The 20130-nt window shown below is 23.5% G+C and overlaps 1 protein-coding gene across 1 annotated transcript; it reads left to right on the top strand.

The window, feature by feature from the left end:
- Positions 1–4004: 4004 nt before the first annotated feature.
- LOC145844010 (mitochondrial carrier homolog 2-like) lies at positions 4005–19825 on the top strand. The gene is made up of 10 exons (XM_082951320.1): positions 4005–4118; positions 9014–9098; positions 9839–9945; positions 11059–11088; positions 11833–11871; positions 12686–12743; positions 15399–15510; positions 15926–16019; positions 17248–17436; positions 19327–19825. The coding sequence occupies exons 1-10, from the start codon at positions 4026–4028 to the stop codon at positions 19474–19476; spliced, it is 957 nt and encodes a 318-aa protein (XP_082807446.1). The 5' UTR covers positions 4005–4025; the 3' UTR covers positions 19477–19825.
- Positions 19826–20130: the final 305 nt, after the last annotated feature.

The raw sequence follows: 20130 nt of genomic DNA, 5'->3' as shown, positions 1-20130 counted from the left end.
CTTAATGTAGCAAAAACACATCCAAATCATATGTACTTAAATGAATATTACAGTATGACCAAAAATGTGCTGTACTCCCTACCCCTACCCATACAACATGAGTCAAATTTTAACACAAATAAAACATACATTCTGAACTATGCTAGATCCTTGAAGTTATGTAAAAAAAAAAACTGATAACTAAATAAAAAACAATCTTAATAAGTTTTTAAAGTTTCAGGAACAATAGACCTAAACTTTGGGACCCAAATACCCAAAGCAGTTTAGGCCAAGCCTTGTTCTATGTCTATAGTGTTCTGGTTAATAATTTTCATTTTTTTTTTTTTCATTTTCATCCAGTTTTTAATTATAGCTTCTTAAGGCAATAGTAGGGGGGTAAGGCACTTTTTTACATGTTAGTTTATTTTAAAGATTTTTACTAAGCTAGCAGTTGGTATTTACTATTTTCAGAGTTGCCACTTTACATGGAAACCTGGAAAAACCTAATATTTGACAATTTAGGCAAAAATAACCTGGAAAAACCTGAATTTTGAGAAATTTTAAAAACACCTGGAATTTTCAACAAAAACCACTAAAAAACCTGGAATTTCAACAATTTTCACATGTTCAGTAGTAAAATTTCAATTTGACTCTTTAAATCTGCCATATAAATAAAAAAAATTGTCATCATCAAATTTTTTTTCATTTAAAAACATATTTAAAGTAGCTTTACATTATCTTTATGATGTTTTTATAATATTTAACACAGTTTCTTACCTTAGACTTAACTTTTAACTAAAAATAAACCCAATAATGTGTACTTTTAAAAACCTGGACGAAATTTGGAAAACCTGAAATTTTTTTTGAAAAAACAAGTGGCAACCCTATATTTTGTAAAAGTAAGTTTAACTTTTGAGATATGTGAGAACTATATCAGAGAGCTTAATAAGTTACTTATGGAGGACAAAAATAAAACTGTTTCATTAAAAATGTATCTTTTTCCATAAATTTTAAGCAATCTTTCTGAAAGTTTATTAGTTATTCTTAACTAAGTAATGAATATATGTAACTATAAACTAAATTATATAGGAATTATTTTTTTGTTATAAAATTCTTAAGTTTATTTTTATACTTGGTGCAATAGGATGTTTTATACTAATAAAAGGAACATTTCCTAAAAGTTAGAGGTCAATTGACTTGAAATAGGGGTAAACCATAGGGGGGGCCATAGGGGGGGGGGGGTAAACCATGTTTTTTACATGTTGATCTTATTTTAAAAAGTTTTTTATAAGCTTCTAGATGCTTTTTATTGTTAAAAAAAATTCAAATTATTTTTTGAGATATGACTAGTCAAAGTCGGGCCACATAATAGGTTCCCTATGGAAAGGGAAAACTAAAACAGCAAAAAAAGACTGTTTTATTTAAAATCTATCTCCTCCTACATTTTTCAAGCAATCTTCTTCAAACTTTCACAGTCTAATCTTTATCAAATAACAAAAAAACGTTACTTTGGAATTTAAAATAAATTTGTAAAAATATTATTAAAAAAGAACACTTTTTTTTTAAATTTTTGTGATACTTTTTTTTTTATTTAAAAAAAATTCTAAAGTAACGTTTTTTCCTTTTAATATAAGAAACATTCCCTGAAAATTTGAAGAAGATTGCTTAAAAAATGAAGGAGGAGATAGATTTTTAGTGAATTTTTAAATTTCCGAGAAAATTGAACCCAAAAAATTTGCGGTCCATAGGTTTGAATTGGAAATTTTTTACAAAAAATAAAATATCTCAAAAGTTAAATGATATTTTTGAATTCTATAAAAACAGGCTTGTAGTTTATATTTAAAGCTTTCATATAAAAGACAAAGTTAATTTTTGTATAAAAAAATGTCGGACCCCCCCTATGGCCTTATCAAGAAGATAGGATTCACTTTTAAAAATTATAAGAAAATGGACAATAGAAAATTTTACTACAGACATTGTAAACGTTTTTATGCAACTGCTTGAAAAATTTATTTAATTTATTGTGCTAATAGTATCTTATAATATATAATTATAGCTTTCATATAAGTTATAATGTTAATTTTTGTAAAAAGAATATTAGACTCCACTTCAGTCTTAAGTTGAGATTTCTATAGTAAATTTTGACTCTCACCAATCCATCAAGTGAATTAAGTTGCTTGTATTCATATTTTCAGAACTTTTAAATTAATTCTTGATAAGGGTGGCCAGGTCACTTGTTCTAGAATCCTTTAAAAATCTAGAATTTGAAAACTTGATCATAAATCCATTCTTGGTACCCAATCTGTTAATGTGAAATTTTCTTAAAAAATTATGGGAAAACATTGAACTTTTAAAATTTGAAATAGTTTCTATTCAAAAACATTGTTGCCACACTAAGGCTAGTTTTAAATTTTAAAATAACTTTTGTTGACTTGGTCAGCTTGGGATAATTGAATTTTTCAAAAGTTTTATGCTAATTTTGATTAAATTTCAAGTAACTTCAAGTTGATTTGTTTAATAGATAGTATTAGATTTTCTTATTAGATAAAATTTAGCTTACTAACATATAACAAAGGTATATTTAGAACTTTTTAGATATAAAACATAAAAGCATATCTTAGTCAGGGTGACTATTTAACCAAAAATTAAAATTTTTCTAAAATAAACCTTGAAAAGCCTGGCAATTAGTATTTTTTAAAAGAAAAGATAGATAAATGTTTTTTGAACAATTTTTACATAATTAAAAGCTAATTAAATTTGAATTGGAAACAAAAAAATATTGTATTCAACAATTTGTTTTTGTACTAGTACATATTTAAAATTTTAATTATTAAAAACCAAATTTAAAGACATAGCATTACCATATTTTTTATATAGAGGGTTGCCAAAAACCTGGATCCCTGAAAAATTTTAAAATTTAGGCTAAAAAACCTTGAAATTGACTTTAAGCCTTTTAAAAATCCTGCAGTTTTGAACAAAAGTCATTAAAAAAGGCTATAAAAACCTGTATTTTTAAACAATACTTACATTTAAAATAACAAATTTCAATTAGATTCAAAAATTATATCTTTAGATAAATATTTTGGTATGTTTAAGACTTTTTTACTAATAAGCAAATTTAAAATAGCTTTACAGTACTCTCTTATGCTGTTATACTATTTTAGACAATTTTTACTTTAAACTTAATTTTATACTTAAGACACTGAAACCTAATACTTTTAAAAAACTGGAAGAAATTCAGAAAATACGGAATAAATTTCTCAAAAATATTTGGCAACCCTAAATGTATATAGTTTTATCCTTTTTAAACATTGAATTTAATTTTATAGTAGTTATTACAGAAAAATTGCTTTTAAAACTTAGGAGATAGTCAGAAAATTTAAAAGAAATTTTTTATTAACCAGAAGCCATCCTGATTAATCTATACTTATAAGCTAAAAGCATCTTTAGATTTTTGTACAACTAAGTCACTAAAAGTTTATGAAGGGTTAAAATGTAATTTGATTTAAATTAATTTCTTAATAATGTAGTTTTTTCAAATTTAGTGGTCTTTTTATGCACAACATAGTTAAACCTGTTTAAACTTGTTAACTATTAGAAGTAGAACAAAAGTGGTTTTTCATATATTAGAAATTTAAGTTTTTCTGAACACACTGAAAATATTATATGTATACTGGTGATTACTGTAGCTGAATTTCAATGTGGCAATAATGAAATCAATTACAATTATTGTAGCTCAATTTGTTTTGATATTTTTTTACAAACTCAGGTCAGTTGTTTGCCTTAAAGAGTGGCAGCCTGAAATATAAGTTGAAAATATGTAAGTATTTGACTTAAATATAAAAGTTGTCATCTAAAATTGTGTTATCCAATTATCTGTGACCAGAAATGTTTTGATTAATTATTGTAAATTAACAAAATGCATTAGTTAAATGACACATTAAGTAATAATAATAAAAACATCAGAAAAAAGTTTTACGAATTCCTTAAATAAATTCAATTATGATAAAGGTTATAAATTTTGCAGTTATTAATCAAAATAAAAAATGACACCAACAATCGACCTGCAGCAATTGCTGACAGGTGCCATTATGACGGTCACCGCTCATCCTTTCTCCTATGCAAAAACATTAATTCAAGTGAGTAATTATATATAGTGAATGTTTCTGATATGCAAAAACTTTTATTTTAGAATGTTTTGTTTATATTGACCCCCTTTTTCCTATGCGAAAACATCAATTGATTTTGTTTTTATACAACTTGCTCTTAATATTGCAAGAAACATTTACTGAAAACGTAAGTAAATTGCTTAATGATAATAATGTAGATTTCTGGTAGATTAAAAAAAAAAAATGTTGCCATCATTTTTTATTCCATTTGTTTGTATTAGAAACAATTTAGAAAAATTATTCTATCTCAAGTTTTTTTAAAGAGTTTTTATGTATACACTTCAGGCTTTCAAATAAAGATTTATGTTAGTGTTTCTAAAGAAGGAGTTGGACATTAAAATTTTTTGATTACTTTTCTTAGATTTAAAAAGTTTCATAAAGTATGCCTCTTAAAATGAAAATTAGAAGAGAAAAACATAACAAAAATAATTATGGTACAATATGGAATTTTACGTTTGAAAATAGTTTAACTAGATCTAAAGTTAAGAACTTTGTTTTAAAGATGATGTAAATAAAAAAAAATTAAATTAAAATTTTAAAAGTTTAATAGTTGATATCTATAGCACAAAAAAACATTTTGGATAATAATAAAACATAAACGTTTGGGAAGTTTGTTTAAACTATGATTTCTTTACATAATGTTTTTACCATTGGGAAAAGTTAACTTAATGCTTATTAGAATTTTCCTTAAAAATGATTGATTTATAGTCAAAGGTCTACTTGGTTTCAACTATATGCACAGCTTTTAACTATTAAAAAACTGATTTTTTATATGCATTAAGTTGTACACTTACATAAATCATAAGAAGTTTTTTTAACAAATACAATACTTTAAAAAATATTTCTTAAGAATGTTTAACAATTTGGATAAATTATCAAATCTTAACTAAATTGTATATTTAAATAGTACACTTAATAATATAGTATATAGCAGTGGCGTAGCGTGGTATTTTGGTCAGGGGGTGCGCAAATTTTTTTCTCAAAAAATTTCTTAAATTAAAACTTTTGGGCCGCAATTTTTTCGGGGTCAATTTTCTCGGAAATTTAAGAAATTACTAAAAATCTATCTCCTTCATTTTTCAAGCAATCTTCTTCAAATTTTAGAAAATGTTCCTTACATTACCAGAAAAAAATGTACTTATGAATTTAGATAATTAAAATTAAATAAAAATTTTATATAAAAAATTTAAAAATATAGTCTTTTTTTTTCAAAAATAAAAAAATTACTACAAATTTTTCAATTCACAAGTAATGTTTTTTTGTTATTGTATAAAGATTAAACTGTTAGAGTTTGGAGAAGATTGCTGGAAAAAAGTATTAGTAGATAGATTTTAAACAAACTAGCCTTTTTTCGCTGTTTTAGTTTTCCCTTCTTATAGGGAACCTATTATGCGGCCCGACTTTGACTGTTCATATCTAAAAAAAAATCGAATTTTTTAAAACAACAAAAAGTATCTTAAAGCTTTAAAAAAATCTATAAAATAATATCAACTTCTAAAAAACATGGCTTACCCCCTATGGCCTTAAACTACAAATAAATAGTCAACTAAGTACAACAATTAATACATCAAAACATTTTTCTCTGTGCGATTTCTAAATAATGTTCAATATCTATTTTATATCAGCAAAAAAGAATTGTATTAAACTTAAAATAACTCATACTTTTAGTTTGTTGCAGCTTTCAATATACTATCTCTATCTTTTATATAAAAATGTTAAAATTTCAGTATTAAAATTAAAAGGTTTGAATCTAAAGAGCTATTTTTTTTTTTGTTTTAACTTTTACTTTTTTGGCTATATTACAATATAAAACTGTAAAAATATATCTTAAAGGATGAAGAAAATCTGAAATATAAACAAAAATTAAAATTTTATACCACTTGAACTGCTGTCTTGAGTAATAGCAATATCTGGTGTTGGTCTGCTATTTTTCAATTCAAGTTTTTGAGCTTCAGATAATTTTCCTATCTGAAATATTTTTAGACTTGCAACATTCCATACAATACTACTTTGCATTTTTTTTTAAATAATAATCTAAAAATTAATAAAAACAGATTTTTACTTTTTATTTAGTTTTATAAAACAAATTTTCAAAAAACAACCAACTTTGAAGCTATCAGAATTGCCTTGCCACTCTTTGAGTCAAAATAACTATCATGAGTTAGTTTAAAAATATCATGTGTCATCTTAGGCATTTTAAATTTTTTTAAAGATATTTTTTATTGTTTTTAAACTAATAGAAACTAGGCTGTTGTTAAAAAAAGCTTTTAAAACCACTTAATCTACCCTGAGTTAACAAAAAAAACAAATATATCCTTAGTCAGCCTGAGCTTAAAAATACTTAATTTTATAAAAAATTAAAAAAGTTATCCTGGTTTTAACTGAGTCATACTAAAGTTTTCCAAAACTTCATAGAATCTTGAGTTATCCTGAGTGTGTGGAAAGATTTTACTAAAAGTTTTTGATACAAAACAAAAAAATTAAAAAATAAAATTTTGAAGGTCAACCTTTTCAATGCTTTTAAAAATTCACAAGAAATATAGCTATTCACTTATCTCTAGATCAGTTTTTCTATGATCTTTAGGGAATAGCATTTTTTAAATACTACAAACAGTGGGTAGAAAGCACTTTTTTTAAAATACCATTTAAGCTTGATTTAAATCTAAATAAATTTAAATTTAAAATTAATCAAATAAGTCTTTAAGACTAAATATTGATTGTAAAAAATCTGTTTTACAAGTTACTATAATATTATTCATGATGTGACTGAATAAATTTTAAAATAACTTGCTACAAAAATTGATTAATTTTTTAACTTAATGGCTGATAGAATAGCAAAGTTTGATTTGTTTGTTATCTTAATAAAAAAAGAAACTACTTTTAAAAAATTTTTTAAGTTTAGGGTAATTTAAAGAATAATTTTTGTACAGTGAGATTAAAACTGCATTCACAGTATGAATTGTTTATTTATTATTTGTTTTATTATATTTTTTTTGTTATTTTTCTTTTAAATTATGTTGTTAATATTTTTTGTTCTTATTATCAATTTATTTTTATTTTATTAGCAGGTATTAATTGCTATTTTTGCTACTATTTGTTTATTCTTGAATCATTATCACTATAAAACAGGTTTAGCTTTATGGTTTGCTAACAAAATGTTAGCATTTGTCGTTGTAGAAAATTCTCTCATAAGGTTATACTACTGCGGTGCACTAACTGGTTGCGTACTGTTTGAGTGTAAATTCTAATGAAGTTAATGAAGTTATAAAATTTTTCCTTATGGAGTTTTGCATCAACATTGGTGCACATTTGAAATCACGCACCGAATCAGTATACTGGGTAATTTCCCTAACTTGTCACTAATTAGTATTGAAATTTCGTTTTACTTTTCAAATAATAGAAAAACTTAGTTGAAAAACGGCAAATTAATCAGAAAAAATAAACAATAAAGAATAAAGATATTACATTTTTTTTACTTCTTTTTTTTTTTTTTGGGTGGCACGCATGCGCCAGCGTCCCTCCCCACGCTACGCCCCTGGTATATAGTATTTATTATATAGTTTTTAGTCCAAATACTTAGTTTTCAAGTTTTATGGGATAAAGATGTTGTAAGAAACAATCAAGTAAATTTATTTAAGGTCAAACAATCAAAATAGGTATTTCATATGTTGCAGTTTGTAGTAAAGGATTCAATTATATTTGAGTTTTTGTTAAATCTTAACTATTTGACTTTGTGATGACAGTTTCATTGTTTTGGTTGCTATTGATAAAATACTTTATATCTTTTTGTTAATTAAGAGTATTTTTTTTTAAATTTAAATACACCTTTAAAACATGATCAAAACCTCTTTTTATTTATTCATTGCTAGATAGTTTGAAATTTTATAGAGTTTTCGATTATTAAAATAAACATATTCACTAAAACACTTAAATCTATACTTCATCATAGTGATTTAAAATATTTAATCAACTTGTAGTAAAGTTTTCCTTTTTTACATAAATTTGATTATTGTGTGCGAAAGTATAAGACAAATTAAATAAAAAATATAGCACTCTGAATGAGTTAAAAAACATAATCTTTTATTTCTTGATCAGAAAGAAAAAATAATTTTCAATAAGTAAAACTTAGTACATAAAACTTAATTTTCTTTTATTTTTCACAATAACTACGTTTTTTTTTAAGATTAAAGACTAAGAACACATAAATTTATTACAAAGTTTCAAAATTACAATTATAAGTTAAAGTTTTATTTCTAAAAGGTTGAAAATAAATAAATAATATATAAATAATTAAAGGTTTAAGAAAAAAAAAGTTTTGTTATATATTTAAAAACTACCCTAGATTATTAAACAAAGTTATTTGTTTATACAAGTTTTATTTACTTATTGATCAAACATTTACAGTTGTTTCGAAAGGCTCTAACATTATGAAGTTTAAATAAATTATCATAAATTAAAAGTACAGCTGAAAACATTTTTTTTTTGATAAACTGCTTCAGTTTTTATAATTCAATAATTTTTGAACTTCAGAATTGCCACACACCTAAGCTTGTTTACATTATTTTTGCAAAACTCAAGCATAGAAAAACATTTAGATATTTATATGTTGTTTTTATAAAACTTACAATTTAAATTAATTCAATAAATAAATTTATATTTTAAGTTTTATTTATCTTTTAATATTGGTTTGATTTTTTAAGTGATTTTTCTACAACTTTATTTCAACTTTCACTCAGTCTATGTTTGTCACTCAGTTGTTTTGCTTTATAGAGTGCTTTATAGAGTGGTGTTTCAAAGTTTTAAAGTCAAGTCTAGTAATACAAGTTATAAATAAATATTAATAATTGATATGATTTTCTACACAGCTAGGTCATGAGCCACTGGCCCCACAGCTGAAAAAAGATCTTTTCTTCCGTCAACGACTTCTGTACCCTGGAGTTTTCGAATATTGTGAGTTAAAAAACATTTATTTAATAAATTATTAAGTGAATATTTTTATAGCAGTTAATCTTGAATATTTTTTTTAATGATTATTTTTTTTTTTTATTTATCAGTAGGACGGTATTTATTTGCACGAAATGCCTTTTAAATATTAAAAAATAAATTGTTTAAGGTTTTTATCTGTATTGATATTGTTTAAAAATTCAAACTTTATTGTTTTTTGTTTCGTGTTAGTATTATTCCAACTAAAATATTTAAGGACTGTTTTATACTTAAATATACATGTTAAATCAAAATTAATTATAACAATGTCATTGTAAACAAAAGCTTTTAGTAATTATATTTTTAGTTTTAGAAATTTTTTAAGGTTACCAAGTTATAATCAACCTTATACAATTGTTTCCTTTTATTTGTGTTAATGATCACTAATACACTGACTTACATAAGAAAAGCATCCCACTCTTGACATTCAAATAATTTTATGTTTTTTAATATTTTGTTTTAAATGTTAGTAACCCTAAAAATTCTTAATAGTTATATATTCATTTTGTCAACAATATGTTTTATATTTTTATATACTTCAGGTAATTCCTATTTGCTATATTAACACATCAGATGAAGAAAATTATAGATAAAAACAGTAGTGTAAATTAGTTATGTACAAACAAAAAATTGAAAACAAAAAAAAATGTTAAAAATAAAACCTCTGGTATTTAACACTTGACAAAATACTAAACAAATCAATACAGTGTCGCACATCAAAGCAACTGACGGATTCGTAGGATTGTACAGAGGCTTGTTGCCACGGATGTGCGCGCACACCACTATGACCATCACTTATGAGTGCGTTAAACAGGTTTGTTGTAAATATTGTGTTATTTCAAATTTATGTTGAAAATACAATTATGTTAGTTCCAAAATGACCATCACTTATGAGTGCGTTAAGCAGGTAAATAGTAAATATTGTGTTATTTCAAATTTATGTTGAAAATACAATTGTGTTAGTTTAAAAATGACCATCATCTATGAGTGTTTTAGCAAGTCAGTAGTAAATATTTACCTGTTTTAGACATTATGTAGATTATTTTTGAAATATAGTTTGGCTGTTTAGTTATGACAGTTTAGCTCAATTAAATATTTATAAAAATTAAAGTATTTTACAATTAGATTATAATCTTTTTATGTAATTCACAATCTTTTTACATGCATTTTTAATTAAAAAAGTTTATTATAACTCAAAAAAAAAAGTGTTTGGAAAACTTAACTTTGGACAGTTATATTTAAAGTTTAGATATAACTAAGAAATTGTTTTTTGTTAATTATACTATTGCTAATACAGCTTTAAAATGTATAACTGTTGTTGATAGAGTAATACTAATCATTTTATATCAGTTTTTCTAACTTAGTTTAAATCCTCGATAAATAAGTTTATTAGGGTTTCCATTTAATTTCATCATTTATTTGAAAAATCATATGATAATTCAAAAAAATTATATAAAGGGTGCATCTAAAGCATTTGAATAATTTTTTTTTTAACAAAATGAAGTTTTGAAATAAGTTGTTAAGTGTTCTTGTTCTTTTATCAACTTTATTAAATTAAAATTTAGATAACAAATAACCTTCTAAGACTAAAAGTTGGTATGAGGTATGAAAATATAGTAATTAATATATTGTATAATACGGTTTGCGAAATTTACAAAACTTTAACTTTTTAGAAGTCTTTTGCTCATTTTGTTTATCTCTGTAATTTTGATTTTTGTTTGAAATTGTTTTATAAACAAATATAAAGCAGTGGTTTTTGTTTTTTTAGATATACTATTATACCATACAGTCAAAATAATTTTTTATTGAAATCTTAATTTTTAAAAGTTAAAAAAAACTTTTGGCAACTCTGTTATAGTTACTATTATATAATATATAATCAGAAAGTTGATTTATTGTCTAAATTTAAAATACTTTATTTTAACAGACAATCAAAACTCAGGAAGAACAGCAAAACGTTAGTTTTTTTTTTCTATCATAATTTAAATGTAAAAAAAATATCACAATCTTAATGTAAATTTAAAGGTTATTCATTTCTTAATTAAAGTGTAGATAAAAAATGTTTTTTAAAAGGTTTAAACCACCAGTATTGTTGTTTGATATTTTTTTATTTAGTTTCAAGCTTGTAAAGTATTGAACTACTTTATTTATTTGAAATTATTAGGTTATTCATTTCTTAATTAAAGTGTAGATAAAAAATGTTTTTTAAAAGGTTTAAACCACCAGTATTGTTGTTTGATATTTTTTTATTTAGTTTCAAGCTTGTAAAGTATTGAACTACTTTATTTATTTGAAAAGTTAGCAAAGACACAAACATAGCAGTTTCTACAATTGGGAATGAATGTTTTTTGAGACTTTTCTAAAAAAATACTTTAATTTGTAATTACAACAATCTAAAAATGTTTTTACTTTTCAACAATTTTTTTTGTTCTAGAAATAAATTAAATTGTTCTGAAATCTTTAAGAATAAATTTTATTAAGTTTATTAAAACTATTTTTTAAAAGAGTAATTACATTTAAACGCAAGATAATATAATATGAAATTATTTATTAGCTAAAATGAAAGTTTTCACAGCGTTTTAGTTTAAAATTTTGTGGTTCAATATATAATGTATAATATACCTGGTGTGTAAAAACTTAAATTAGATAATTGTTTATTTATTACAACTTAATTATTAATAAATAAAATTATTTAAAACAGCAAGCCCCAGAAAACGATTTTGGACAGCTCTGTGTGAAGGTATGTTTTTTTTTAATACAATTTATATATATATATATTTTCAATATTGTAGAAATATAGCTTGAAATGTTTTTCGGTGCTTGCTTATTAACCATATATCAATTAAGTTTTTAATAAAATAGCACAAAGTTTAAATAATTTAAACTTTAAAATACACTTATGCTGTTGAAAGTCTATAACTTTTGTTTGAAATTATAACAAAGTCATGGTAGTGGTTTTGATTTTCTAAAGTATATCACATATCTTTACTTAAATTGTATTGTTTTTTGATTAACAATTTTTAGTTTAAAAAAATAAGTTTAGACATAAGCTTTCTAGCTTCACTTGTTTTTAAATCAGTCACTTTTAAAACTACTAACTTTGCTGTATAATTAAAAAAAAATACACTACTTTCTATATAAATAAAGACTTCTTTTACAAATAACAGATGTTTTTGAAGCAAGATAAAAATATAAAATTAAGATATAAATGCAGCTCATTTGTTTTCTTTTCAATTAAGAAAAGTATTATTTGCTGACTGCTTTTCCTTTCAGTTGAATGATACATTTTTAACGATTGTTGAAATTCTTTTTAAAGTTTTATAAGCATAAATAGTCTTTTGTGGTTGGGTAAGAAGCAATTACGTAAAAAATAAGTTTTTATTTTTCTACAAAATTTTAAACTCAGTTGGAATTTTTTGTTTAAAAAAGACAAAACAACTATACTAGTATTTATAGGTTTATAATAATTAAATGAATTTAATCTTTTTATTAACATATAAGAATAAATATAAGAATAACATAAAGAAACTAAATAATAAACTTTTTTTTTTCAGCTTTCAAAGGAATCTGCAGCAAGGTCGGCAGCCGTCATCATTTCACACCCATTTCATGGTTAGAAGAATAAATAACAATATATAACAATAAATACAAATGTAAATTAAATAAACAAAATGTTAGTAGTTGTTTGTAATTTTTCATTGTTAGAAAAATAAATTAGTTATTAACCAATAAATAAAAATGTGTGTTATATAATTAAAATGATAACAACACGTCATTTTTTCACATCCTTTTCATTGATAGATTACGTTATAAAAGATGAAACAATAAAAAACCTGATAAATTTAAACAATGATATTACGTCACATTTATTTAATGGTCAGATAAATTATTAATACCAAAGTGTCATACTATCTCGCCCCTTCCATGATAAAATTAATAAATAATTAGTAAGTTGATAAGTAATAATAAACTATTTCACTACCTAAAATAATAATTAACTTGATATTTAAACTTGATAAATAATAAATGAACTTGGTAAATAAAATAGATAACAAGCAATAATGATTGAGTAATAAATATTAAATAAACTTAATATATAATAATAAAGTTCAGAAAATGATACTTAAGATCTTAATACAAATGATAATACTAAATATTAGTAATTAGCTTATTATTCTCATAGTTTTTTTTTGTACTACATAAACAAAGGTTTGAAATTGGTTTAAAAGGTGTTGATTTTTTAAAAAATTTGTTGTAAATCAATAGTATCAACCCAGTTAAAGATGTATTTTTTTAGTAAAGTTATCTTAAAAAACTAAAGTTATATTTTCACATCAATTTTTTCCTGCATTTTATGCGAATTATCACAACAAAATGTCAATTTATGTTTTATAAATTATCAAAATGTTTAATTAAAACAAGTGTGTTAAACATGTATGTTTATAAAGTTTTACATAGTTCATTTCTTGTTTATAATTAAACTCAAAGTTTTAACTTTTATTTGATGCTAGTTTTTTTGATTCATTATAAAGAAACGTATCAAAAATTTATTAAGTTTACCCAAAAAGTTTATTTAGTTTGATTATTATATAAAATAAATTTAAGCTGTATTTAAACTTCCTGTTTGTTTAACTGCAAATAAATTTTAAAGTTATTAATTAGCTAATACACTGTTAGTCACTTAAAATGCTGTTTAGCAAACATTAATGTAAACAAGTTTTTTTTAACTTGATTAAAATAAATTTGTGTGGATAAGATTTGAAAGCTTTTTAAAGTAAAGAAACTTTTATGGCTGACTTTTAATCATCTCTAAATCAATAAGAAAAGGTTAAGTTGAAGTAATTTGTATTAAAAGAAAAACTGCTTACTATAAAATTTCCATGGAAGTTTATATAAATTCAAGATAAAGTAAATTATTTAACAAATATTGTTTAAGCTATATGTTTAAAACTGATCAGTTTTAAAAAAAACCAAGTCAAAAAAATAAATATTTATAGTAAAGTTTGAAATTTACACAGTAACATAATAAACTCTAAAATAATTATAAGTTTTCATGATGTTCTTGAAGAAAAGTAATTAATTTTTGTAACTTGTATACTATTTAACTTTTTATTAAAAATTTAAATACTATTTTTACTTTTATTAAAGAGTCGTATGCTTCTCTAAAAATAATTTGAACTTGTTTATAATTTTTAAAACTTTTTTTCACAGCTTTTCAATTAACACATTCTAAAAAAATGTTTTTTTCCTTAAGTTCAAATGAAGTCAAAGTTTTTTTTACAAAAGTTAACACTGGCTTTTATTTGAAGAATGATCTCTTACAAAAAAATAAATGTTTTAGAATAATTTTGACTCATAAATTCATAGTAATATTTTTTTTTGTTATGGAAATACTATCACTACTGTTAAATAGTGCTTGTAAGATAACTAAAATAAACTACGTAACTATATTGCGTATTTGTATTAAATTTGTACTGTTCTTCGTCACATAGTGTTTTATATACTCTATTACAAAATTTAATTTTTAAAACATTTAAACTAAATAAATAGATTAATATCGTTTTTTTTTAAAGTTATCATTCAAATACTCTGATCTTTGGTGTTTTTGCAAAATGTAACTGTTGATTTTGAAACAATTTAAACACAGGGGGGATTTAAAATTAATAATTTATTATTTTGAAGAAAAAAATTTCACCGCAAAGCGGACTTTAGAATTGTAAATATGTACCGCCTAAAGTATGTATTGAAGTAATAATGGTAGAATGATAAATAATTACAAGTTTGTGTGAAAGTTTTTTTAAAATCGCCCACTTTGCATAACTCTCAAAAACTATCACCTAATGGCTGGCTGCAGGTCCGGACAAAAAAAAAACTTTTTGTTTAAGTAGATATTTAAACATGATTAAAAATGAATTACTTATACAATGATATAAATAATAAGTTTAGCCAGTTAAATTTATTTATATATTTAAAAGTTGCTTTTAATCTTTTCAACAGTCATCTATAATATTTAAAGAAAATTATATAAGTATGTGTATTCTAACAATGAAATAAGCTGTTATATACTAATCTAGTAAATACAAATAAATATCCGAAACAGTAATAAGATCAATCACATCATTCATTGGTGGTGAAGATTTTTGAAAAAACAAAAAAATATTAGTTATTACTTTTAATTTGAACGATTTATATTTGTTAAAACAGTCATAAACAAATGATAAATACTTTTGATAACAGTCAATTTGATTTATTTATTTGTATTCACAGTAATCGCAATAAGATCGATGGCCTCATTCATCGGCGGTGAAGATTTGTGGAGCTCGTTCTTCGGAGCTTCGAAAAACACTTGGAATGAAGACGGTCTCATGGGTTTCTTCGCGTTTGTTTATTTATTAGTATTAGATCTAATAAATATATTAAGAATTTTATTTATTATATTATTTATAATAATTGGAGTTTTTCTGTTATAAAAGAACCCATTTAGTGTAATAATTGATAAAATGAGATTTTTATTATCAGTTATAAATAGTTCTAGTATTGTAAATAAATAAATATATAGTTTCACCTTTCTTTTATTAGTGTAGTCAATTTAAAATTATTTTTAATTTATAACGTTCAAAATTGGTCTATTTTAGCTCATAAATATCATATGGCTCAAACAGTTTAGAATTTAAATTGGTGAATTGTAGATTAATTTTCCTAATATTTAACATTACACCATCTTAAAAATTCTGTGTTTGAAACTTTAAAATAATAAAAGAATTAGAAAATAACAATAATATTTATTATAACAGAGGATTGGTTCCCCGTCTTTTAATGGAAGCAGCAACAATGTGGTTGAGTGAACTGGCAGCATATATGATAAATACATACATTATCACTGAAAAAGTTTGTTTTATTTACATGATAAATACATACATTATCACTGAAAAAGTTTGTTTTATATGATGATAAATTAATACATTATCACTGAAAAAGTTTGTTTTATTTACATGATAATTACATACATTATCACTGAAAAAGTTTGTTTTATATGATGATAAATTAATACATTATTACTGAAAAAGTTTGTTTTATTTACATGATAAATACATACATTATCACTGAAAAAGTTTGTTTTATATGATGATAAATTAATACATTATTACTGAAAAAGTTTGTTTTATTTACATGATAAATACATACATTATCACTGAAAAAGTTTGTTTTATATGATGATAAATTAATACATTATTACTGAAAAAGTTTGTTTTATTTACATGATAAATACATACATTATCACTGAAAAAGTTTGTTTTATATGATGATAAATTAATACATTATTACTGAAAAAGTTTGTTTTATTTACATGATAATTACATACATTATCACTGAAAAAGTTTGTTTTATATGATGATAAATTAATACATTATTACTGAAAAAGTTTGTTTTATTTACATGATAAATACATATATTATCACTGAAAAGTTTTGTTTTATTTATTTATAAGTGCATTGTATATAAAAATATAAAACAAATAATTTCAGTTATAATACAAGCATATGATACATGTATACAGGGTTGCCAAAAAACCTGGAGTTAGTATATAAAAAAAACTGGAATCCTGAAAGTAGTTTGACAATTGGGCAAAAAAACTTGTAGTTTAAGACCAGAAATCACTAAAAACTTTGAAAACCGTGAAAACCTGGAATTTTAAACTAGTCATACACGTAAAGTAACAAAATTTCGATTAGTTAAAAAAAATCTCTCTTGAAAATTTTTTAATAAAAAAATCATTTAAAGTAGCTTTACCGTTTCTTTTCTTTTTTGTTATACATTTTAAGACAACTTTTATACCTTAAGAATTTATACTAAGAATTTATACTTAAACTTATAAAGAACATCTGGCAACACTGTATATATTTATTATCAGCTACTTTTATAAAAGTTTATATCATTCACAAAAAAAGTGTAATTTTAGTCTACATTAATTATCAGCCTATTTGTTGATACCAGTTTTTTAGTTTGATAAGTTTTCTGCTGCACAACTAAAACTAACAACGAATTAGTTTACCTTGAAAAGTATTAACGTTGTTTTAATTTTTATATTTTGATATTCAAGTTGTTTTCCAACCAGGGTGAACTTCGTGATCTGAGAAATTACACTCCTGTGCTGACCCACTACATGGTGCAGGGCTGGTGTTACCCGTTGTCCGTGACAACCACCGTCATGGCAACCAACGGCACCTCGTTGCAAGCTGGCAGGCCACCATTCATCACTTACTACAACAGCTGGTCGTCATGCTTGATTGATTTGAGAAGACAGGTTTGTTGAATTTGTTGAATTGTGAATTTTAAATAAGAAATTGAATAAGAAGGTTGAAAATTGGGTATTTAAAAAATAAAAAGAGTAAAGCTTTAGTTAGGCATGTTGTGGTTTAAGTGTTGATAATATGTGAAACTGAAAAAAAAAAATTTTACTGAAAAGTCTTATTTTATAAAGTTAGTACAAATTTTTGAAAACAATGCCTTTCGTTAATGTTTTCATGTTAGTATATATGCTCTTTATACATATGATATGCAAGGTAGCCACACTTATGTTTATAAAAACGTTTGAAACAAACCCGCTACATTTCTTAAAAATAAACTCATTAATTTTAGATGATATTCTGTCAATTTTCACGGTTGAGTACTTTTTATTAATTAAATTTAAAGCTTAAACTTACTTGCATTTCTTTTTTTGGAACAAAAAACATTAGACAAACTAAACCTTTTGGCTATTAATCTTTAAGAAGTTTCTAGTAATTTTTTTAATCAAAAACAGGGTTGCCACTTTACCTGGAAAAACCTGGAATTTGACAATTTAGGCTAAAATAACCTGGAAAACCTGATATTTAACAAATTTTGAAAAAAATCTGAAAAAACCTGGAATTTTTAATAACTTTAACATTTTCAGTTGTAAAATTTTTATTTGGCACAAAAAATCTATCATATAATTAAGATTTTTTGTCATCATCAAATTTTTTTTTAAATTAAAAAACACATTTAAAGTAACTTTACAGTATCTTTTCGATGCTTTTATTCTATTTAACACAGTTTCTTTAATAGAAATTAACTTAAAACTAAAAATAGACCCAAAAATGTGTACTTTTAAAAACCTGGAAAAAAATTTGAAAAAATGAGTGGCAACCCTGTCAAAAAGTTTTCAGGCATCTGATATTTGATTTAAATATCTAATATAATAAAATTATATTTGAATATCTGTGATATTTATAGTTTGTATCAGAACTTTAAATTTTTAAGTTTTAAAGCACTAAACTACTTAAAACATGATGGTCAAAACACCTTGAATTCTGGAAAAACCTGGAATTCGACAATTAAAGCTTAAAATTTTTAATATAACTGGGAATTTTAACATTTTTTACATGATAAGTAATGAAATTTTAATTTGACACAAAAGTTCTTTCAAATATATATGTATATATATAAGTTTTATTTAAAGATGCAAAACTCAAAGGAATTGAGTTTCGTGACTATTCACTCATCAGCTTCAAAACAAGTTTAAAATAAAGCACAAAACAAAATCACCAATGAAAGTTAAAAATTTTTAACTTGTTAAAGTTAATTTAAAAATTTAAATAAACCTTTTTTAATAATAAAGCCCTCAAGAAGGGCTCAGTGTGAAAAATTTAATTTATTAAGTTAAATAACTTAATTCTATATATATATATATATATATATATATATATGAAAGAACTTTTGTGTCAAATCAAAATTTCATTACTTATCATATAAAAAATGTTAAAATTCCCAGTTATATTAAAAATTTATGTATATATATCATATATATATACAATTGTTTGTTATTATTTTTTTTTCATAGAAAAAACATTTAAAATAGCTTTACACTTTCTTTTCAAGGTTGTGATACTATTTTAGACAGTTTACCTTTAAACTTATTTTTATACTTTTGTTAACCTGATGAAAATCAGAAACCCTGGAACGAGTTTTTCAAAAACCTTGAGAAATCAAAGCATCAAAAAACTATGGTACTTGTATTTTCATCAATATATTTAAATTTGTCAATCTCCTTATTTCAGTAAATTGTTCTTATTGCAGGGATCTCTGAAATTTTAACACCCCATTTGCAGTAAATACTTTAAATCGTTATGTAAACTAAGAAAAAGTAAGTAAAGAGAAATTATTCTCATTATAGGGAATGCACCAGCGTGGGGCATCGATGTTGTTCAGGAAAGCAATATTGCCCAGGGACGTTGTTTTTGAGGTGAAGGAACCAAAAGTATTCGAACAAATCGAATCACCCTTCGTATCAAATGTGGCTGACATTGTTGAATTAGATGAGTGAAAAAAATATAAGTTAAATTTTTAATTACATTGAAATACAAGAACATATAAAATAGATGAATTTAATTAAAAAAAAAAAATTACAGCACTTTTGTTATTTAAATTGTTAGTTTTATTAGGTCTATAGAAAATAAATAAATATCTTTATTATGTTGGAAATATGCATAAGTTTCTTTTCACAAATTGTTTTGATGCAAAGTTTCTTTTTATACAAGTCTTATTTTATAACTGCTGTAGCCTAATCGCAATCTATATTTATTATACAAGTTTTTGTTTTGTTAGTCGAAATGTTTCACTAATTTGAAAGTGTTTATTGGTTCTTTAAATATTTAATAAATTATATCATGACATTTGTGATTTAAAAAAAAAACTTAGTTATTAACACTCAACTTATTAGCTTTTAGTTGCTTATTATAAACTAGAATATGGGTTGGCAATGATTTTAGTCTTAAGTTTTCAAAAATTACTCAATTTTTCATTTAAATTTGACAAACTAATAATTCTATATGTCCTTCTTACTACATCTAATATAAGTTTAAATATTCCGCAAACTGTAATGACATTTTAAATTTTCATTTTGAATGAAAAAAGTTTAGTGTAAGTTTCGAATTTCGGTTTAGTAAGATTAACACTTGGGCCGAAGTTTTACCTTTTG

This window comes from Thalia democratica, chromosome 9, assembly GCF_965202585.1.
Source record: "Thalia democratica chromosome 9, ktThaDemo2.hap1.1, whole genome shotgun sequence".
Lineage (NCBI taxonomy): Eukaryota > Metazoa > Chordata > Thaliacea > Salpida > Salpidae > Thalia > Thalia democratica.
Note: the sequence above shows the minus strand (reverse complement) of the source record. Positions and strands in the feature narration are given on the sequence as shown.